We start from the raw sequence: 23923 nt of genomic DNA, 5'->3' as shown, positions 1-23923 counted from the left end.
CCAACTATGTTCTCAATACTATCTCGGTCTCAGTTCTGCTTTCTTCTCTGTTGGATTTATCTTCAGGCAGGTCCTTCCCATATATTTGCAAGAGTTTATATCTCCATTAAAAATGTCAATTCTGATGACACTCACATCTCCATCAACTCTACTTCTGAACTTGAGTATGAATGGTAACTTGACAAAAACATAAGCGTGCTATCAATTTAAATTTTCATGATCCATCCCTTGCCTCTCTCTCTCCAAACTCCTATTCAGCCTCTTGATCTGTCTCAGGTCTCAAAGTACGCAGAAACGGCTCCTCAAAATCTTGAGCTATTTTGTGTCTCTATATTTGTGATGTCATTTCTTCAAACTAGAATGTCCCAATATCTACTCATCACCTTGGTAACTTGCAAATGTATCCTAATCATTCCAGCTTTAGCTTAGGAATCACCTCCTTTATAAACCTCCCTTCATGTCTTCTTATCAAGCTTATTACTCTCCTACTCATCCCTCATGACCTTCACGCATAACCCCATTTTAGCAACAATTTTACTACATTACAATTAAGGCTTACATCTCTAATCCCTTCATTGAAGAGAAACTACTGTGAGGACAGGAAAATATGCTTCAGTTTTCTTTGTCTCTACAGTTTTTATAGCACAGTGTTTAGCACATTCTGAATGATTAATATTTTTGTTGTTTTTGAATGAATAATGAATTAATGAATTAGAATTTCCTCAAGAAATTCTATAGAACTTTTTCTAAATAATTAACGTGTTTTTTTAATCAGGATTTTTTCTTTAAATATTTTTATGAAAAATAGATCCTAAATAAGTCTTTTATCTTATAAGCCTTGTGAAACTTGTGATTTCTATACATTTAATTACAAATCTACTTAACCTCGTCACATTAACCTTTATATTATAAAGCTATAACCTCCAGGGCATATGCCTAATGCCTACCAATATGTAAATACCCACTATTATTATTATGGTACTTGTTGAATAGTGTTTGAAATTGAACCTAATAGGTTCTAGGTCAGTAATCCAGGAAATTTGTGAAATTTTGTAAGGAAATTCTACTCTACACTAGATCTTTAAAAAAATGATGAAATATGTATTTTGGCCACGTGAGTATTTCAATTGCAAAAAAAAAAATGTTATCAAAGACTTATCTCAACTGCCAGTAACTATATGAATATAGACAATTACAAATTAAATTCTTGACATTTAGAATGTTAACAATAGTTCCAGGTGTTTAAATGCCTCAATCTCTTTTCTTTGTTCTTTGATATTTGTCACATGAAGCCTACCTGTAGCAAGGCATGTGGACCATTTATTAATGCAGACAAGAATCTTTTTAAAAGAAGAAAAAGACAAAAAGTGTTTCATCATGCTGCACTACCTGCCTCTGCTTCTGCCTCTCCATCAAGTTGTACCAAACTCACATTTTCTAATTATCCCTGTGTCACTTGGCATTTTTATCTGACAAGTGAATTAAGGTCATCAAGAAGAGTGAATCTTGAGATCTTCTGTGTCCCAATGTAGCCACAGTTGAAAGTACTAAATTGCATTGTTTCTGGAGAAATGACAGAGCAGTGGAGGAAAGCACGTATGTGAAATAATTTCTGAAAAAAGTGTGATCCCAGCTAAGGGTCTTTACTTCAACGGAAATGATTCATGAGGTTTGTTTCCGTCCAGCTGAGAAGAGAATTCAGTAACTGGCTTACTAGAGTGGATCAGAGTCACTTGCTATTGCCTCCCTGTCTCCCCTCATAAACCAATCTTAGGGATATTTTTCCTGTTTGTAGGTGGCACCAAATGTTGAATAAATATAAAAGAAACATGTTGCTACAATGTCAGACCAATAGCTCTTCCTCTAGATAGCTACTTCATTCAAACCCTAGGCTGGGATATTTGAGTAAAGAAGTTTGCTCACACTGTTTTCTATTAAGTTACCTTTGAACATATTAAATGCCAAAGTACAAATGTGTAAGGGAATTTTTTGTGTCACTAGAACATTTTTAAGCATTAATATTATCAAAAATCATATATGCAAATGCTTTTTTAGTCAGAGGCATTTAATTCTTACATCTAGGATGTGTTCTTTATCTCTTCTTCATGAAAATGTACATGTATTAATCCCTATACTGTGTAAGGCGCTATGCTAATCCCATGTGTTACAGAAAGGTGAGTGATATTATTTCTGCCCTCAAGAAGCTTATGACATAGTTGAAAAGGGCCAAAAAATGGAAATCTTCAGAAAATGAATCATTTTTGATAGTTGAAATTTTCAGACAGAGGTTTGGTCTTTAAAGTATTATTTTTATAATTTTTAAATATTTTGAATATTTTTCTAATCATGCATCAACAAACTTCTGTCCTTTTATATAAAATATCTTGACCATATCTCAGCATTTTTTAACTGACCTTGAATGATCATGTTAATGTATTGAGTTCTAACACAGTGAGTCCTTTGGTGCTCCTTGAATTTTGTAGGGCTGTTTGATCCTGAGCTCCTGTCTCCAGAGTGGTATATATTTTAGAATTTTATGTCATATTTTCAGTTTTCCTGGTTGTTCTTTCTGTCAGCCTAGCAGTGTGCATTTCCATTCGACTCTCTCTCTTCAGGAATCCCACGCCTGGCTTTAGCACTTCATTTACATCTACTATACTGCTTTATGAACTTGAAAATCAATAAGCATATCTGAAGTAAGCGTGTGAGGCACTGGAGCTGTTTTATGAGTAAACTCTGCATTCTTTAGTATGGGAACATCTGTCAGATGTTCCTTCAGAGGCTCTTTATGTCCGTCTTGTTTGCCACTGCTCCACTGCATTCCACATAATTGAAGTTGCCATCTAGCTGAATTCAAATATATGTGATAAGATGAGTATCTGAACTAAGAAAATAGCTGTGGGGATAAGAGGGAATGGGAATGAAGTAAGAAATACTTTAAAATGTAGGAATGACATGATTGATGATCTGCCTGCATTATGTGAGTGCTGAGTCCAAAGTTTTGGCTTGCACATCTCTAAGAATGGTGTACTTACTGCAATGGGAGGATTTTATTCTCTAGGCAAGAGGAAAGTCTGAGTATTTTAAAATATTATTTTGAAGTATAATTATCTGGCCACATAATGTGGGATGGATTAGGAAGAGACATTGTGGAAAGGCAGTCTAATAGAAAATTATAAAACTAGCCTAATCATGTGAGGCTGAAGTCTTAGAGGCAGTACTAGTGGTAATAAAGACAAGATAATATAAGACATAATAATGATTTGACCATGAACCTGGAGTTATAGGGAGAGGTAAAATCAGTGATGACCTCATATTTCAAGTCCAGGTTGCCAAGAGAGTAATATCATCTACAAAATCACAAGATTATCTTCATCTAGGAGAACTGTTGCTTCAGTTTTCATTCCTAGCTCACATTCTTATGTCTACATGACCATACAATGGTGAGATTTTACAGATTGATGAGTCTCCATTGTATACTGCTACATCTTTATATATACATATATATATATACACACACATATATATATATGTAAAATTTCATAAGGTTAAACCAGTCCCGATTGCCATATACCCTGAGAGGGGAATTTTTTTCCTGAAAAAAGATAATTCTAAGGATTTCCTGTGTTATTGATTGTCAATAAACCTTAAGATTAATTTTCTGTGTGCTCTCCATCCATTACTTTGTTGAGATTTCTGCTGTGTTTTAAAAAATCATTTGGTGAAGTGATGAGACAATAGCATTTGAAATTTTGACATTTCATCTAAAATTGGGAGTCATAAGTAAAACATGTGAATATGAAACAAATACATTTCACCATTTATTTCACTGGGCAACATTTTGAGAAAGATTTTATTTTTAAAAATCATGTAAATGTTGTCTTCCATAACATTAAAAAAGATGTTCAAACAGAAAAGAGTTAACTTTAAAAAGCTATACACACAGAAAATGACAGAATACAAATAACAGATTATACTTTGAAATGTAAATATAAACTAGAATAATCTTGATTACAGAGAGACAAAATCATATACCTCCATAGAAGAAAATTCTTTGGTTAAAAATAGCCAATTGCTTTTCCCTCATACTTTCCTAAAGACATGAAATCTATTTTTTTTAATATTTGGATTCCAAATAAAGAACTTCACTTTTTCCTCTTTAAATAGAAACAACTAAAGCAAACCTCATTTAATAATGTCATCCTGACTTATGCCAGGCATTGGGTAAGAGCTAAGTCCTTGCTCAGTAACAATTTTGCAACTCTTTTTGGGGAATTGCTTCCCCTTAAGGAAGTATGCTTCTTTTGAAACCACAGAATGAAGTATATCATTTTAATATACTTATCTTTTTCTAAGACTACAGCCTCATTCCATTAAGCAAAGGAATATTTCCAATCACCTAATCACAAATAAATTTTATTTCTTACTGTGGTTTATTGTGTTTCTTGTTATGTTATTATTGTGTTACTTCTCAAGACAGGTTTGCTCTCTATGGTGTTACTTGAGTAAATTTTATACACACACACACACACACACACACACACACACATTTCTCCTACAAAACTAATTAGAAATAAGCTTCTTCTCAGGATTGAAAACATGAATAGGTGGTACTGTAGACAAGTTTTCACAGCAGAGGAATTTGTGGCTATGCTGTATTTTTATGGAATCCATTTGGCAGATGATTTTATGGTTTGTCTAAGTGTCTGTTTACATTAATAAAGTCTTTGAGACCCCTAACCAAGGAACAACTCCTCCCTGTCTCCCTCCTCCTCCTCCTCTTCCTCCTCCTCCTCCTTCCAACACATCACATTTCCAAACTCCCACTCTGCTGACTTACTGCCAAAAGCTGTTTATTCTCTTCCAGAGCACCTTGCAGTTTCTCTTTTGTAACAGTTCTTAGACTTGTAATTATTTGCTCATTGTTTATCTTCCCCACTGGACTGTAAATCCAGGAGGACAGTCTTTACTGTTTACCACTGTTTCCCCAGTGCCTGCCATATAATAGATGTTCAATAAACATTTATTGAATGAACTAATAAATTCTTAACCTTGGATTCATATTTACCAGTTTAATCTGCTCAACTTGATTAAATGTAGAAGCCTATACTTTCTTGTAGTCCCTGCCTTCCAGGCAGTGTTATCTCCAAGAACACAGAATAATTGGATTCTGCTGATTAAAATAGTATTGGATGAACTTACTTCAAGTGTAAGGCGAGAATATGGATTACCCTAGGTTAATCTGTCCTGTTTTATAACAGAATCATCCAATGCATACAATCACTCAATCCATTTGCACAAACAAATCTTTTTTGAGCTACTATCATGTATCAAGCTCTGTAGGTCAAATACTGTATTAGTTTCCTAGGGTTACTATAACAAATTACCAGACATGGTGACTTAAAACACCAAATTTATTCTCTCACAGTTATGGAAGCCAGATGCACACTCTCTCCTAAGGCTCTAGGAGAGAATCCTTCCTTGCCGCTCCCACTGTCTAGTGGCTCCAGGCATTCCTCAGCTTGTGGCTGCGTAACTCTAGTCTCTGCCTGTCTTCACACGGCCTTCTACCCTTTGCATTCTCTTCTCCTGTCTCTTATAAGGACACTTGTCATGAATTTGGGCCCACCTGGTTGATCCAGGATGATTGAGGTCCTCAATTACACCTACAAATTCCTTTTTGTGGGGGAGGGGAGGAGGAGAGTATGTCTTCATTCAACATACTGTAGACACTATAGTGAATAAAGTCCCTGCCCTCATAGAATTTGCAATCTAACAGAAAGACAGATTACCGAAAAAAAAGTAATTTCAATAAAACATGAGAGAAATTTATGGGTAAAGATAGTACAAAGGTCTATGGGAATATAATGTCTAGGCACCTAACAAAATCTAAACAACCAGAAAATGATGTGATGTTCATGTAGGAGGGTTGAATAGGAATTGACCATGATAGAAAGTCCAGTGCATTGAAGGAACAGGCAGAAATGTAGCATGGTTAGAGAATGATGAGAGATGAATCTGGAGATATATGCTAGATCCATTTGTAGAGAGCCTTGTTAACAAAGTTAAGGGCTATGGACTTTATCCTGAGGTAAAGTCAGAGCTCTATGATTGCCTACACTAATATGATAAAAAAAAAAAAAGACAGAAACTATCCCCATCTGGACCAAGAGCTGCAGCACAGGTTCTGTGAATTCCTCTTATTTCTATATGGAAAATCTTGTTCTTCCCAGTATTTGATTGCAGCCTTAGTGAATAACACAATGTCATAGAAAAATTGCTCTGACATGAAACCAAGGTCAAGCAAGGCTGTGATGGTTCTAGAACACACAATAGAGCGCTAAGCCAGTTGTTCTATTAGTGTAAATGATGGTGCAAAATAGTGGCAATAGTATGGCAATAGTATGACTTGGAGCTTGATAAATCAGGGCTGGGTGGCCAGCTTTCTTGTGTACAAGATGTGTGACTTTAGGCAAGTAATATAACCACTTAAACTAGGGATAATAATAGTACCTACCTATTAAGACTGTTGTGCAGATAAATTTGATAATGAACTTGAAGCACTAAGCATAATACTAGAGGATAGTTTACTATTAAATACATATGGCTATTGTTGCTGCTGCTGCTGAGATTCATAATGTTTTCATAATCATCCCAGCCCCATCATCCATGGAATTTTACTACCGGTATAACAGTGCATCACATTATACACTCTTATTTTCAGATGATTTATTTTCAGAGGTTTAAGAAACAATTATGCAGAAATACACATTTTTCAAAGTGTCAACTTAATATTGTTATCCAATTAAAATTTTAATTGAAGCAAAGTTCATAAATATGTAATCATAAGGGTGAAAAAGAAGATGTATTAGTAGTATTGGCATTTTACTAAGCAATTATTTAAATTAAACAACACAATTTTCTATAACAAGGTAATCTGATTTTCCAAAGGCACCCAATTACATAATCTTCTCTACCTGAATTTTGAATACACGGTCTCAATAAATCACATGCTACCTAGCTAACATGAAAATACATGCTCCAGGTTTAAAATTCTTGAACTATATTATGTATTTTACAAATATACCAGTTGGTAAGTAAATAATGTTTTCTTTTTAAATGCCACCTTCTTTATCTTCAGCAAGTTAATGTTGTTTTTATAGCATCTATTCCTTACAATTTGTTGTTCAATAATTTTCAATGAGAAAATGTGACATTTTAAAGCACACATTAATTCCCATGATATCAGTGTTATTTTGAAGATTAGGAAATCCAATGAGCACCTAATAAAAAAAAAAACTTTCAGCGTATTATTTATTGGATAAGATTCAACTATTTAACTTCTCTCTGCACAGATTGTGAGCTACAACTCAGCACTGAAATAGATTGCCTGAAAATATCTAGGTTAAATCATAGTCACTAAGACCCAATTCCAAGGTTTAGTAAATTTGTTACTAAAACGTGAATGTAAATGACTTTTGTTTTTGTCTACATTTAGCTTTCTTAAAAAGCCTCCTAAATGCTTGACTGGTTTCTTACTAACTCAACAATAGCATTCAAGGTTTAGATATTCTCTAGTAGATATGTCATTTTTATGAGGTTATTACTGTGGCAATAAATTTGTCCATAGTTTACCGCATACTTGATTCTCAGAAAAAGATCTACTTCTATGGAAGCCTTAAAGTACTCAGGTTTAATAAATTTAAATTATTATGGTAGAGAATTAAGTGGTTTGCTTTTCAGTTATATTTTCTTTGATTCAGTTTGCTGCTTTCAGCTGATTGATTAGATTAATAGTTTTTTATAGTAATCTAAATAAAAATCAAGCTTTATTCAAGTTAAGGGGTATTGGAGGCACTGATTGATTTAATGTTTTAGAATACTGATAATTGACTGAATTATTATTGCAAGTTATAGCATAGGAAAGAGAAATGAAACAAAATATCTAAAGCCTGAATTCTGGTGATTGTCATGTGTGAACTGGATCAAGTTCTTTAACTTCACTGGGCTTCAGTTTCCTTACCTCTACTATTAAGCAATTACCCATATGCCATCCAATAAAATTATATCTCATTAAAACTTCAGTAATGAAATTCATTTCAACAGAGAATGAAAAGTGCTAATGAATTAATTGAACTAAGATATTTTAAAAGATTCCTGGAAGGCTAGTGAAACATGCAGCCCTTGAAGTTTTGATACAGTTTTGTCAATGAAAGAAGTAATATGCTGTTACCACACATAATCTATACTTTTCCTCAAACAAGGGAGCGTTTGTCATTTTTTAATGACTACTAGTCAAACATCTGAGCACCTACTATATACACCTTGTGCTGTAGAGGTGGGAATTCATAACTTTGATGTTTCCATTAAGCTTTATGAAATGTAAAGAAATTTGTTTTTAAATTACGCAATAATAGCCTTTCCACTTTGGAAAAACAGACATCAAAACAGTCTGCAAAGCCTGGTCTGTTGGTGTGTGGTCCGGCCAATCAAGATAGCTATTCTCTTGCTCTCGGTACATCCCCTGCTCCACTAGCCCGTGCTTCATCTAGACCCTACTCACATGACTATCCAATCCTCTTAATTATGGGGTTTAATCAGTAATTGCCTACGTGCTTGCCACCTGCACCAGCTGCTGGTTTCCCTGGTAACTGATGAGCCAACCTGAAGTCATTTTCCCCTATCAATTGTAGTACCACCCCACCCCCAAGGTGAAGACTTCTACTGTGTCCTGCCTGCTGTCTGCTATCCATGATGCTGTGTCGCTCTAGTCTTACAGACTTGTAAGGTTCCCTAACAAATAAACCATCGCTGTCTCTGTCGCTGTCTGCTGCTTCTGTCTTTTGTCTCTCAGCTGGGCAATTACAAGGTTTGCAGGTCTGCAGGGTATAGCCCAACAGTTGGCAAAAGTGTTCAAGGAAATAATTTAGCAATTATGTAAACAAAATCCTTTAGTCCATCTGCTGATTTAATTTTGCAAAACCTACTTAATCTTAAAATGAGGGGTACTAAGAATCCATCTGCTTTCTTGGTATGTTTGTAAAAAAGAAGAAAGGGTTATGTGGTGGGTTATGAGCTCAGTCTTCAGCCCTCATTTGGGGTTTGCATCTTATGTGCCAAATAAAGGGCAAATATGATGGGATTTTTTTTGGTATCCATTACCATATTTTCAAGCATATACTAAGTTGTAAAATAATTTGGTAGTGCTGTGTCACCCAGGGAAATGTTAATATCGTATCTGTGTTTCAGCTTCTGACATGGCGGCAGAACAGGGGCAGATTCTTGTGATAGCCACCGCAGCCGTGGGAGGATTCACGCTCCTCGTCATTCTTACTTTGTTCTTCTTAATCACTGGCAGGTAACTGAATTATACCAGAGTATTTCCAAGATTTGTGAAGAGCCATTCTTCTTATATATTGTGTATTCAAGAGTTTTTAAACTTAACAAAGCATACCTGTGATTAAAAGGGGTCAGGGCAGGGGGCTTCCTAGGTGGCGCAGGGGTTAAGAATCTGCCTGCCGATGCAGGGGACACTAGTTAGATCCCTACTCCAGGAAGATCCCACATGCTGCGGAGCAACTAAGCCCGAGCACCACAACGATTAAGCCTGCACTCTAGAGCCCATGAGCCACAACTATTGAGCCTGTGTGCCTCAACTACTGAAGCCCACGTGCCTAGAGCCTGTGATCCCCAAACAAGAGAAGCCACTGCAATGAGGAGCCCGTGCACCACAATGAAGAGTAACCCCTGCTCTCCGCAACTACAGAAAGCCCTAGAGCAGTAATGAAGACCCAGTGCAGCCAATAAAGAAAGGAATTTTAAAAAAAAGAAAGAAGGAAAGAAAGGGGTCAGGGCAGATTCCACCCTGATAGTGAACTTTATGTTGCAATAGAACCACCATGGTATGTTCTCTGTGTCAGCAGGTCTCTGAATATGGAAGCAACCAAAGACTTGATAAAAACACTTTGAAAACAATGAATGATAAAATCTTCCTTAATAAATTACTTCTGCGTGTTTCCTTTACTGTAATCAATTTATATCATTAAAGGGATTTTGCTTGGGAAAAAAAAATTCAACAAAGAAACTGAACAATTTGTATAAAAGTGCTTTATAAACAATATTATAGAAATGTTTTATTTTATCCATTAAATATTGAAAGTGTCTATATTAGAATTATATTAATGGTTGTATAAATCAAGTTATTTTTCCACTTGAGTATTATGGATGAAAATTTAAAATAACAACAAATTTAACATAGCAAAAGACCTAGACTTGAATCCCAACTAGCTGGTCAAAGTACTTCTTCGTCCATCTAAATCTTAGATTTCTATTTTCACACACTTTGGTATGACAAAGCATTAAAATGCTCTACTGATTTTTAAACATATTAGATTGTTACCGTGAGTCAGTTACTGGCAATGCAGATGTTTATGAAATTATTTCAAAGAATAACTGTTATTTCTTATTTAGCCCTTGATATTTGGCCCAGACTTTTGTCAGAAACTGTGAATCTTCAGATCATATTTTCACTCCTACAAATGGAAAATATTTCATCTGGATTATCAGTAGTGGCACAAAATACCTTGAGAGTTTTCTTGATAACTTGAAACACACATACAGCAAAATATCAGTGTCATGATTTACAACCGTAATAAGAATGCCAGTGGAACAATGCACATCCTTACCGACTCCAGCTAAAGTACACCATCTCTGCTGGAAAACTGATTATTTGTGATGAGCAGAAATTACCTTCGGAGCCAGTAGTTCAGTGAACTATAAACACCCTTTGTTTTATTCATTTTTAAAACTCTTACATACCAATATTTTATTAAAAATCATTATAAAATTATAGAGTATTTGCATATATGAAAAAATATTATCTGAAATTTTGACAGCAGACTAGGAGTATAGATCAATAAATTGACAAGTACTTAGGCACTTATCAAGCGTAGGTCCCTAAGGAAATGTAACTGCTACCTGTTAAGAGTATATCAGATTTAGCTGTAACAAATTCACTTTTATAGGATTTATCAAGGAACAAAGAAACACATGGATATTCTAATGTGGTTGAGTTGAAATGGTGACTTTCTTATAAAATTAATTGTAAAAGGGGCACATTTACCCCTATGTTCACTTAAAATTTTCAGATATGTAAATAGACATAGCATGACTCGCAATTAACAGTGTCACAGAGTTCATTTAAACAGCAGTGCCATACTTATCGTCAATTTTAAAGAATGCCTCTAAATTCATAATGGAAATTGATTCATTATATTTTATTTAATAGTGATTCAATACGTAGCAAAATTGGTTCTAATTTTTAAGTTATATTTTATGTATTTGTAGAACATGAGCTAAGGCCTTATTTCCTCATAGAGTATTTCAGTAAACAGTGATTTAAATAGTATATACACATGTAGAAAAACATTTCATTAAAATGTCAGAAAATACTGCTTTAACACATAAATATGACAAAGTTAAGAGAAGACCTTACAGGCATTGTAGGCTAAATAAGATTGGGCTAATAAACCTGAGAGATAGGCTCAACTGTTATTTTTATTTGGGATTCCTGAAGCAGAATTTGAATACCATTTTTAAAAAGATTTAATAATGACAAAAAAATTGAAAGTTGAAAATAATTTAGTACAGTTTGCATGTTTGCCAATTTATATGACATCAGAAACTGTCTTATTCTACATACTGGAAAAAAGTTCAATTACACAGAATGAAAAAATTCATTCTGGAGCATCTTTTAAGCACTTTGCTAGGGAAGCATTCATTGGAAATTATTCTATGAAAATTATAAGATATATCTGAATAAATACGCAATTTGTCATAGAATCTGAGGCCAAATTCACACTGAAAGATTAGATTGTGCACCACAAATGTATTCTGTTTAACCATTTGGAATTAGCAATTTGATGAACTGTCAGATAATGTGGATGTTGATGAATTGTTCATGTTGAAGTCGTACGAGATGAGCACCTGCCTCCGTTCTTCAGTGTGGTTCTTCCGAGAGAGAACAGAACATGCCACTACCACATTTCTAATATTAAAAAAAAAAAATGCTCTTTAGCACTGAGACTGGAAGACAGTTGTCTAAATTTCTGAGATTCTGAATCAAAAACAGTTTTTCCATTGCAACTTTTAATACTTTTCTTCGACTCTAGTTATTAGAGACCATATAAGGAAAGATATGATGGATCTAGCTTGTTATTAAACATTTTCTAAGCTTCCTATCATTTGGATCAATCAATGCACTTGAGAGTATTTTATTCTTATCTGGGGCTAATTTTGATACATTAAAAAAAAAAACCTGTGGAGTATTTTCGCGTTAATAAAGGCGTTCTTAAAAGCGGTCTTTATGATAAGAACTTTTGCCTACGAGTGATAAGTATTTTAATTGATATTGGTTCTTATCCAGCATAGTTACTAAAATAAGTTTCTGTTTACCTTTTTTAAAGGTGTCAATGGTACATAAAGGCCAAAATGAAGTCAGAAGAGAAGAGAAGAAAGGACTTACAGAATGGGCATTGTAAGTAGTTCAGTGACTCTCTTCCATGATTTTCTACTGTTCTGGCACTTCGAAAGTTCATTTTAAATATGTATCCATGAATTGAGAAAGCAAAGGAAATTCAGTTCCAATCTTTCAGCATTGAGACTTTTCCTCTGGTTTCTAGGTTTGCTGGTGGAAACGGCACCTGCTTCTCATTAAATGATATTACCTTTTTCCTAATTCTACTTGCTGGAAAATACAACAGACTGAATATGCTAAAAATACAAGGTGACTGATTATTTCTAGTTATTTACCACTCACAATAACTCCGAAACATTAGTTGATTTTTTTTAGCGGAGCATTAGCCATAGAAATGTTACAGAATTCTTATTCTGTCTTGTAGGGACTGTCATTTAACATATAACAAATCAATTTACAATTCATTAACAGTAAAAATGAAAATCAGCTCTTTAACTCTTAGAATATGTATGAAACCCTTGAGCTGACTACAAGGTTATATTCATCTGAAGGATCTCCTCCCAAGCAAGCTATAATTACCACTATAGTTGGTTTGATAATTGCCACCCTCTCCTCCCCAACGCCCACGCCCACCTCCACCTCCACTTCCAAATTGCAAACTACTTTGTCAAGACAGTTTCTCTGTCTTAAGACACTGAATTAACAAGAAAGGGATGTTCTCTAATTAACCACAGTATAGAGATAATGTGTGAGGCAAGTTGTTTATTTAAACTCATCTTCTATTTCAAATTGAGCTCAAGTTTTAAAGGACTTTTCAATCTACATTACCCCTCAGCGGACAGAAAGGATTTAAGTGAGGAAATTATAAACTAGAGGGATGCTTTAGGGCTATTTTTAAAGCCCACGTGATATCTCAGAGAGAGATCTGAGGACCAGCTGCATTAGAATCTTCCACCCTTACTTACCAAAGTTCAGACTCGGAAGGCCCAGAGTAGGGCTAAGACATAAGCATTTTTAGCAAACTCTCCTAGGTGATTCTTTTCACGAAGAGTTTGAAAGGGAGAGCTGAGACAGCTGATATCAGGCATGGGATGAGCTGAAAATAATGTAGGCAGATGCAAAAACCTGGATCTAGACACCTGGACCAATGACTTAAGCTGAGCAACCTTAAGATTCACTGCAGGATACTTAGTACTGAACTGCAGAATCGAAAAATGCTCCTGAGGTATTTATTACCTGTTTTCCAACTAGCAGTTTAGCATAAACTAAACCAGATGGGCCCAGCAAGAGGCAATGAAAATAACCTCAGGCAGCCAAGAAGGTAGAAGAAAGATAACAAACAGATGTTTAAGAAGACACGAATAAGTAGTAACCAGATATTCAAAATTGGAACTGTTTGAGTTTTTTTTCTGTACTGCATATATTCTGTTTTTAAGAAGAAAAGTGATACTAATTTATTCTGTAGAAATGTATATCACTTTAAATTATTGAGTGGTTAGATGTTAAAACCATGTATGAGTTAATAAATGGCATCTGTTACCTGTGCATAAAGTAATGTTATCAACATGACTATACATACTACTAATCATCTAGTAGTAGCCACTGGATTTGAGCTTATGGTATTCAATCTGAAATCACAACTCCTATTGTTATAAAAATGTCATTAAGAATATGGAACCAGAGTTACAAATTACCTATTCTTGTTTCCTCCAACATAGTCAAATTCTTGATTTTGAGAAGTCAAGAAAAGCATAGCATTTCAGAATCAGTCAACTCTATCTAGAAATATGATTTACTGGTGCTACTTTGGGAAGTACTAATCCTCTCATGGGTGCATATCCAGTACTAGAAGACAGGAGGCAAAAAGTAATAAAAGAAGACAACAGGCAAAAAAGAACTCATGAAGCAAATTACTGCTAATAATAGGCATTTCATCACCTTCTCTAAACTCATTTTATTATCTTTGTTTGCTTTTGAGATGTTCTTGCAAGAGCATATTTCTAAGGAGACCTAGACAATGCTTAACTCGGGGTGTTGGTATGGCTTTCAAAATCTAAGAAGCAACAAAACCAAATATAATTTACTATGCCACACATTTCGCATTTATCTTTTAATCCCCACTCATTCGTATTCAATAAAGGTTTGCTCTGTGTTTATTGCCTATAAAACCATACCTGAGGTATTTGGAAAGATACAAAGAGGTAGAAGAAATGATCTCCTGTCCTCCAGGAGCTAGCAGTCTAATGTGCAGAACAGAAACCAGTGAGCAAAACAGAGGAATATCCACAGGCATTCTATGACTACTTCACACACTGAAGAAGCTGCAGATTAGTATGCAACCAGACATCCAAGTCTTCTAGCCACTCCTATTCATCTTCCTAACGGCCTGTGAGCTGTGAGCACCCCTACCCCTACCAGAGAAAGAGAAGCAGCTACACAGTCAGTGACCAGATGTGGACCTTTGATTCTTATCCTCCCCTCCAGGTAGAGAGTGGGTGCTTTCCAGGACAATGTGCAATTTGGCCATAGAAGCAACTACAAGAACACAGGCAAGGGCTGTTATCCATAGTGTAGTGGTCCTCCCTGTCACTGTGCCATGGATTCTGTGCTTTATTGCCTAAGAGTTTCTGGAAGGGGAGAGACCACAGGACTGGGACATGAGTTCAGGAAAACCTAGTGCCTTAGAGTACAAAGGTCCAGAAGGGATTCTAAGGGGCTTATTTTTGGAGGGAGAAGGTTTATGCTTCGTTTCCTTTGTTTCCCCCATGCCCTGAGCTAGATAAAATGTAAAATACATGAGTGCTAGTGGCTAAGTGAGCTGATTAAACTGTTTACATAAATATAACAAAAATGTGTCTTATGGACCTTGTCAGCTCACTCTCTCTGAAACTACCTGGTCATTTTACATCAACAGGTAAATAAAATTTTGATTCCAAGTATTCAAAGCTTTAATGGGGCAGCCGGTGGGTGAGGGTGGGAGGGAGACGAAAACAGAAAAGAGAATTGAATTTAAGTAAATAACAAGAATGCTGACATCATAAAAACAAACAACCCAATTAAAAAATGGGCAAAGGAGCTGAATAGACATTTTTACAAAGAAGGCATACAGATGGGCAATAGACACATGAAAAGATGCTCAACATCACTAATCATCAAGGAAATGAAAATCAAACCCACAATGAGATATCACCTCACACATGTCAGAATGGTTATTATCAAAAAGACAACAAAGAACAAGTGTTGGCAAGAACGTAGAGAAGAGGGAACCCTCATGCACTATCAGCAGGAATGTAAATTGGTGCAGCCACTAAGGAAACAGTATGGAGGTTCCTCAAAAAATTAAAAATAGAATTACTATACAACCCAATAATTCCAATTCTGGATATTTTTCTAAAGAAAACAAAAACACTAAATTGAAAAATATATGCACTCCTTTGTTCAAAGCAGCATTATTTACAATAGCCATCATATGGAAGCAACCTAAGTGTCCATCGATAGGTGAGTGGATAAAGAAGATGTGGTATATATACAATGTAATACTACTCAGCCATAAAGAAAAATGAAATCTGGCCACTTGTGACAATGTGGATGGACCTCGAGGGTGTTATACGAAGTAAAATAAGGCAGACAGAAAGACCATATGATTTCACTTGTATATAGAATCTAAAAAACAAAACAAATGAATGCATAACAAAACAGAAACAAACTCATAGATACAGAAAACAAACTGGTGGTTGCCAGAGGGGAGGGGAATGGGGGGATGAGTGAAATAGGTGAGGGAGATTAAGAGGTACAGACTTCCAGTTATTAAATAAATAAGTCATGTATATGTAATGTAGAGGGAACACAGTCAATAAAATTTTAATAGCTTTGTGTGGTGGCAGATGGTAACTAGACTTACGGTGGTGATTATTTTGTAATGTATAAAAATATCGAATCACTATGTTGTATACCTGAAACTAACATAATATTGTGAGTCATTTATACTTCAATTAAAAAAAAGAATGACTACTTTAGTATGTCACTCATTTTAAATATTCACAGGAGGTGTGATTCCTAGAATACTCTTGAACTAATTCAGTCTTTTATTTTGTTGCAGTACGCTTCCCAGGAATTAAAACTTACATAGATCCAGATACATATGAAGACCCATCCCTAGCAGTTCATGAATTTGCAAAGGAGATTGATCCCTCAAGAATACGCATTGAGAGAGTCATTGGGGCAGGTAAACATAAAGTCTACACTACAAGTTTTGATTCCTTAATGGTTTTGTAACTGGTCTGTCAACATAATATTTTAAATCTTAGCAGTTTTAGTCATCGAAAAATTTTTTAAATAAGTAAAATTATCTTGTATATAAGATATTGTTTTTAAAAGTATTTACAAATGCCCAAATTCAGTTTCCAAACAATGAGAAAATTCATAAAAGTTATTTTTAACATTCTGTGGTTATCCTTTCAGTATTAAGATAAATTACAGTGAAACTAGAGTGATTCAGGAATTTATTTTGGAAATGCAACTTCAGGAGTTTGTTATAGGTTATTATAGATTTAGTTAAGCCCCAACATCTACAGACATATGGTAAAATTAGCATTCACAGTGATGACCTTGAGGTCCTGCAAGATCCAGAAGTGTTCTGAGACTCACTGAGTATAAAATTAGGTTCAATATAGTTTTATTTCACTTTAATGTAAACTAATAATTTTCCCTATGTAGAATATTCAAATACTCATAACACTACATTATTCAATTATTCTGGATAAATATAGAATTTATTATGAATCAGCCCCCAAGAATTTCTTCTGTACATTACTTAGGGCAGAGGCCAAGCCAATATAACAAAAAGACCCCAGAATAAAAATGTGTTCCTCTTTCAAGTCCTAGACCCATGCTGGCAGAGGAGCGCTCATCCAGGAGGTCTTGAAAGGACCCAAGTTCCTTCTGCTCTTTGCTTTGCCTTCCCCTAGCATGAATGGTCAAAGCTGGTCACCAGCACATCTACCTTCTGGTCTATGAGAAGGAAAAGAGTTTGGGCCCTTTGGCTTTGCCTTTAGGGCAATTAGCTTTGTCTTTAAGGCAATAACCTGAAAATTACAAACATGTCTATTCACATCTCAGTGGTTCAAATACAATCACGTGGACACACGTAAATGCAAGAGTTTGGAAATTTAATCTCTGACTGGGCAGCCATGCATGCGGCTAAAAAGAGGAGAGGAATGTGCTATTCAATAGAGAAGGAAGACTGTATCCTGAAGGGGAGTGTTGGTCTTCTCTAGATGCTGGATATCTGTGTAATCCTTTAGGGAGAGGAGAACATACCATTCCAGCTGGGTATCATGTCTTTGCAAAGACCAAAAGGCTTTCTTCCTTTCAAAACTCCTCTTCACCAGATAGACTGTCTACATAATTTGCAGGGATCACTAAAAAATGAAAGTGAAGAGTTCATTGTTAAAAAGACTATTAAGAATTTCAAGACAGTGACAACAGAACATTAAACAAACAGCAGGCCCCTTCTAAACTCAAGGCTCTGGGTGACTACACCCAAGAAGCTATTTCCCAGGTAAACAGAGAGCTAGCACTACATTGAGAATTCCAGGAATATTTGGAGAGAACCCTTCCCTATGCCATTTCACTCCCTGTGCGCTATGGATCATCTCATCTCTTCCATGGCCAATTCTCTCTGTGAAAGCTGACACAAGGGTCCTATACACTTAAACCTTAATGCTCACAGCCAAAGAGGCTGTCTTATCAGAAAGATTAAGAACCTGGAATGGAACCAGTTTCTCTGTTCTCTTCTGCCGAACATAAGGCACATCAATAGGCATTAAAGGCATAATTGAAAAGAGTGATTGCATTATATCCATTTAGTTTGGGAGTTCATTTTCTTAAGACAGCAAAGGAATAGAAGAGAGAGGAGGTTGAGTAATTCCATTTCACCCTATATTTGGCTTTCTTCCTCTGGCCTCTGAGAAAAAGTGGTATCACCTTTTATACTGCTTTGTTCCATACTCATGTAGGTACAAGAGAAGTATTTCTTGTTGTAGACTTTTGTGCATAAATTAAACACCAGTGTCTGAGATGTGTTGAGAGATAAAAATCAAGTATCTGAGGTGTAAACTGTCAACTAAATTAAAAACACACACACACAATTTGGAAACTGTGAGTTGAGTTCATTCATTGTCTTATTGAGGACTGTTGCCTGGGAGACAGCCTCTCAGCTCTGAGAAACTGTTGGGGGGGATTTGGCAGTGGGGTACATGCAACCAAGCACACATCTCACCTCTCAGTAGAAGGTTGCAGCTAGTCATGAGGAGGAACAGATATCTTAGTTAATGATTTTAGTGCTTTTCTAAGTATAAGAAGATACAAGAATCCAGGTTCATAAAGAATTTCTCCAGAAAATATCTATTTAAAGACTTGTTCTGCCAGTTTTCCCAGAGTACAGAATGCCCTCATTCCTGATTTCTGCCCTGAACTCCTTTCAGGGTGTATTAAAGGTCAGTGATTGCAGTGGCTACTGACTCAATCCTTATAGAGCCGGATGGCTAGTGCTAGTGACATTCTTCAGTTCGCAAAACAAATAAATTCAGTTTTTCTTTAGTATTTGGGTTTTTTTAACCAAAATAGAATTTTATCATGAAAAAAAGCATAACAAATATTGCCAAAGCAAACAATAATTATTTAAGAGACTATTTTAACATCATGGTCTCACTACTTTGTCTAAACTCTAATAAGTAGCAATGGGATTCCTTTTATTTGGCAGACAGATGTATAGGATTAACATCAGAGTCTCTTTTATATTTATTCATCTTTGACTATTTCAAACAATGTGATAAGTGATCTTTTACTGTCTAGCTTCAGAAAAATCATAAAAATAAAAATGCTTTATAAGAAAAAGCTGTTGTAATATAACTTCCCTCTGTGCCCCTGGCCTGTACTACTCTATTGTTAATTAACCCCTTTAGGTCATGTTCCTAAAACTCAGCAGCAGTGTGGAAAAAAACATTGTTCAGTTAAACTAAGGAATTAATAGAGTTTTCTAACATCCATGGCATTGTAAGGGATGTTTTTCCTCTACTCTTGGCTTGTCTATTAATTAAATTGGCATAAGACAGATTAACAGGAGAAGAAAAATCTAATTATGTACTATGGGAGCCGCACAAAGATAATGAGAGGCTCACCCTGACAGGCAGGCAACTGAAGGTTCTATGAGCTAAGAAGAAGGGGGTGGGGGTGGGGTTTGGGGTTTCAGAAGGAAGGAAGAGGATTCATAGGAGGATAGGAAGAGCAAATGTTTGGTAAGCAGATGTTTGCCAAGCCTTACAGAGATAATGGAGCACAGAGGAATTTGATCTCTAGGCCCTCCCCCTACCGCCCTGCAGGCTTAGGCACCTAGCCCTTAGTCTCTGTAGTTATCTTTGTTGTTAGCTCTCTTCCTGGACCAGATCCTCTATCTAAATGGTTTTAAGCAGTTAAGGGGGTGGTATAAAGCTCTCCTTGAGCCTGATGGAGCTTGATTGTCTTCAGTTCAAAATACTCCACATGCAAAAGTGGCATACTCTGGGGCGGCAACATAATTGTACAACTGGTTACTTGCCCAACTTTTTACTGTAAATACTTTCCTCTGGTTGTTTCATATTCTTTATTTTTTCCCCACCCATTTGATTGTTTCTACTCAGATTCCATTTCCTCATCATCTTGGTGCATTAGATATTCCTATTCCCCTTGGAAGTGTAAATTAAATGACTTAAGGGGAAATGTGGATGCCTTACAGAGGGCGAGTATTGTGGGAAGATGGGAAAGAGAGGCAAGATATCAGGTCTTGATAATTGTCAGGTGAAATGTATCAGGTCCCGTTAAGGCATTGAGAGTAGCAATAGGGAAGGATACCTAGATTCACAATTCATTGCTGAGGAAAAATCAGCAAGGCCTGCATGTTTTTTGCCAAAGAAATAGTTAAGAATGCTCTTCAGGTTTCCACTTGGGAGAAACTATATATGATCATTAAGTATTTCTTAAATGTATTATTTAAAAATGAACCCAAAAATAGTCACATTAAAATTTTAAGAAAGAAAAGAGCATGGAAAATATCACACATAACCTATGACATTTCTTAACATGTCCACTGAAAAATGATGACTGATATCTACTTATAAAAAGACATTGTGCTAATTAGTTTTTTCATATTAAGTCACTATGCATATCAAAGTCTTATGTATTCAACCTGTCTTCCACAACCTTTGTCCTGGGATTTTCAACTTTATAACTGTCCAAATATTATGCAACAAATTCTTGGAAAATTTAATTTATCTGATTTCTATGCTGTATATATATTCTTAAAATGTATATTCTATCTTTCAGTGTAAATTTTACTATTTTTTAAAATATGTTTTCTAGGACTTCTTTTTTTCTTGGTATATCACTGTTATATTTAATAGTGGCAGGTTATCTTTGTTCATCAATACAGGCCTGAGTTTCCATGAAAATGCACATTTCCATTTAAATGAAGTGAGTAGCTCTGTTGCATAGGAGACTATCAAGATCATCTATCTCCTTTGACTTTTTGCTTCATAAAATGAAATACTGTGGCCAGAGGACTGTAAAAGAGAAATTCCCAAGCTAAAAGAGCCAAGTCAGATTAGGCTAAAATCATTATTTTATACATATTTTGAGAGATAATGAGAAAACTAGTAAACTGAATTTTAATCATGGGCTGAAAAAGGTCATTGAAAGGCTGTTCCTTTTTCAGTACAGTCCTGAACCTAAATTATTCTGTGTAAAACTTGTAGAGTATCTATAATTTTAAAACACTATTCCACTGAAAAAAGTCATTCTTCTGTCTCTAAGCCTTTAGGGCACCCTTCTTATATTTGACCTTCCTTCTTTCCATAGTCTCTATGGAAATGCTTAATATCTCCTCATCATTCATATTCTATCCCTTTATCTATACAAAACTCATTACTGCCTCCACTATCAGCCTTCTCTTCTCCTGGCTTACTGTCACCATATTTTTTCTCTTCCTTGAAGAGTCAGGAAGTTTTAACTGTTGGTTTCTCAGCAATCATCTGCAGGTAAAAGAAAGTCAAAAGGACAACAAAAAGGATATAAAAAGTGAGTGTCAAGTCAGTGATTTATTCAGCCTAATATTTGGTTCCCTTATTGCCTTTCCCATTTGAGGTCATAGTTGCACATGATAATGTGCAAGGGAAAATGCTTGCTTTATGTGCCTTTCTTAATTCCCCGACCATCTCTTAGCCAGCCTCTTCTCTCTACAATCTATTAATTGTAGTTATCTTAAACTCTCTCATCCCCTTTATTATTTTTGTTCCTCTTCTACAGCCATAGTATATTTTTTTGCAACATGACAATGAGAAATGTAGGCAGTATTCCAGATGTGATTTCACAATTAACTTTTTACAAAGAAAACTCCTTGAATTTATGGCTCATTTCCTCTATATTTAGATGAGATGATCTTATCAGACACAAATTTTGTCCTTGTCTTTCAATATAAAGGATTTGTGGTAGAGGTCAGATTCATTTTCTTTTCTATTCTTGGAAACTCCTTTGCCCAACTAATAGACTGAAAGTAGGATCAACAACAGATTCTGGCAAGGCTTTTGTGACTTTTACTCAAGGATTCCATAGCTGTCTAAATCAAATGATGTAGTGAAAGATGGGCTTTACCCAGTAAACAAAAAATTAAATCAGTCAATCTAAGAAAGAAATGGAAAATTTTATTGGAGCCAAATTTGAGGATTATCACCTGCGAAGAGCATCTCAGAAAGCTCTGAGAACTGTTCACTTGTTAGAAGTCAAGGCACAGTTATGTAAGTTTTTTGAGACAGATAGCTGTACACCAAATTACTTATTATTGACAGTTTACATAATTCAGATCTGAGTCATCATGGTGGGTCACGTGACCCCTTACAAGATCAAGAAGGAATGTTACCTCTTAAGGAGTTGTCTTGTTGATGCCAGGAGAATATTACTGTTTATGGTTGAGCAGGTATTTCTGCCCATGAGGAAGGTCTGGTCAGTAATGCAGATACACAATGCACAGTGGTGGGAGAAATGAGGCCAGAAAGCAGAGATGAATTTTTATGTTTAAATTTTTCTTGTTTTGCCATAAAACATGAATTTTATTTCACAATCCATTCTCCCTGGACATTAGGATATGAATTAAAAAGACAGAGACTGAAGGCAGGCACATGCAGACTTGAATCACAGCTTTGCTTCTAATTCACTCAGTGACCTTCTGCAATTTACTGATCTTTCAGAAATTTGCTTTGTTCATTCATAAAATAGATTCATAATAATAATAGTTATCTTGCAGGATTAATGTAAGGATTAGAGATGACACATATTGAGGTCTTGTCATACTACAGACACTCAATAAAAAGGTGGAAACATGACTATTAGGTTAAAAAGAGATATAGTTTTTATATTCAGTTGATATGGATAAGGAGAATGATACTCTATGCCCAACTCAAAATATTTTATGATGTAAATATCTGCTCATGAAAAATTCAAAAGCCAATGCCTTAGGTAACTGGAATGATAGCTATGATTTTCAGAGTTCATTGAAAGTTTTATTTTTGTCAGTACAGTAAGAACTATGCTCATCTCAACAAATACCTTTTTTTTTTTTTTTAAGAGATCGTGTCTTAGGTTTCTTTCTCTCTTTTTTTAATTAATTAACTTATTTATTTATTTATTTATTTATTGGCTGCATTGCCTCTTCATTGCTGCACACAGACTTTCTCTAGTTGTGGCGAGCGGGGGCTACACTTCATTGTGGTTCACAGGCTCCTCATTGAGATGGCTTCTCTTGTTGTGGAGCATGGACTCTAGGTGCACGGGCTTCAGAAGTTGTGGCATACAGGCTCAATAGTTGTGGCTCACCGGCTCTAGAGCGCAGGCTCAGTAGTTGGGGCACATGGGCTTAGTTGCTCCATGGCGTGTGGGATCTTCCTGGGGCAGGGATCGAACCCATGTCCCCTGCATTGGCAGGTGGATTCTTAACCACTGCGCCACCTAGGAAGTCCCAACAGATGCTTTCCTTTTTTATTTTTCTTTTAATTAAAGAAACTCAAAACTTAATTTTTCCTACATTATGTGAGGTTATAATTATTATGTGTTTATTTTTTATTTAAACTTAACAAGCCATACAATGAAATGAGTTTCAAAAAAGAAATTTATTTCAATATCTTAATGTAAAATCATTGTAAATTAGTCTTATCAATTTATTCCTGGCACATCTAAGAACTTATGTTAATTTATCAATTTTAATTGACTTTAAGTAAATTTTATTTTTCTTACATTTCAATACTACCTATTATTTTGGGGGACCATTTAGTGTACATTTGCTATCTCACATATACATTTCCCAGTCTTACAAGTTGCCTCATCATAGTAGTTCTTTGAGAAATACTATTAAATACATACACA

General features: G+C 35.4%; 1 protein-coding gene across 11 annotated transcripts in view; it reads left to right on the top strand.

Moving 5' to 3' along the window:
- Positions 1–23923, top strand: part of EPHA6 (EPH receptor A6) — an 868712-nt gene that overhangs the window by 607361 nt on the left and 237428 nt on the right. For all 11 annotated transcript variants that reach the window (XR_009047653.1, XR_009047652.1, XM_057696163.1 and 8 more), the window contains 3 exons: positions 9250–9358; positions 12465–12535; positions 16575–16700. Coding sequence is in view for 9 of the 11 variants with exons in the window: in XM_057696163.1 (XP_057552146.1) it covers positions 9250–9358; positions 12465–12535; positions 16575–16700 (306 nt within the window). In the remaining 2 variants the exon portion in view is untranslated. The remainder of the gene's footprint in view (positions 1–9249; positions 9359–12464; positions 12536–16574; positions 16701–23923) is intronic.

The sequence above is a fragment of the Hippopotamus amphibius genome, chromosome 10, assembly GCF_030028045.1.
Source record: "Hippopotamus amphibius kiboko isolate mHipAmp2 chromosome 10, mHipAmp2.hap2, whole genome shotgun sequence".
In the NCBI taxonomy this organism is placed as follows: domain Eukaryota; kingdom Metazoa; phylum Chordata; class Mammalia; order Artiodactyla; family Hippopotamidae; genus Hippopotamus; species Hippopotamus amphibius.
Note: the sequence above shows the minus strand (reverse complement) of the source record. Positions and strands in the feature narration are given on the sequence as shown.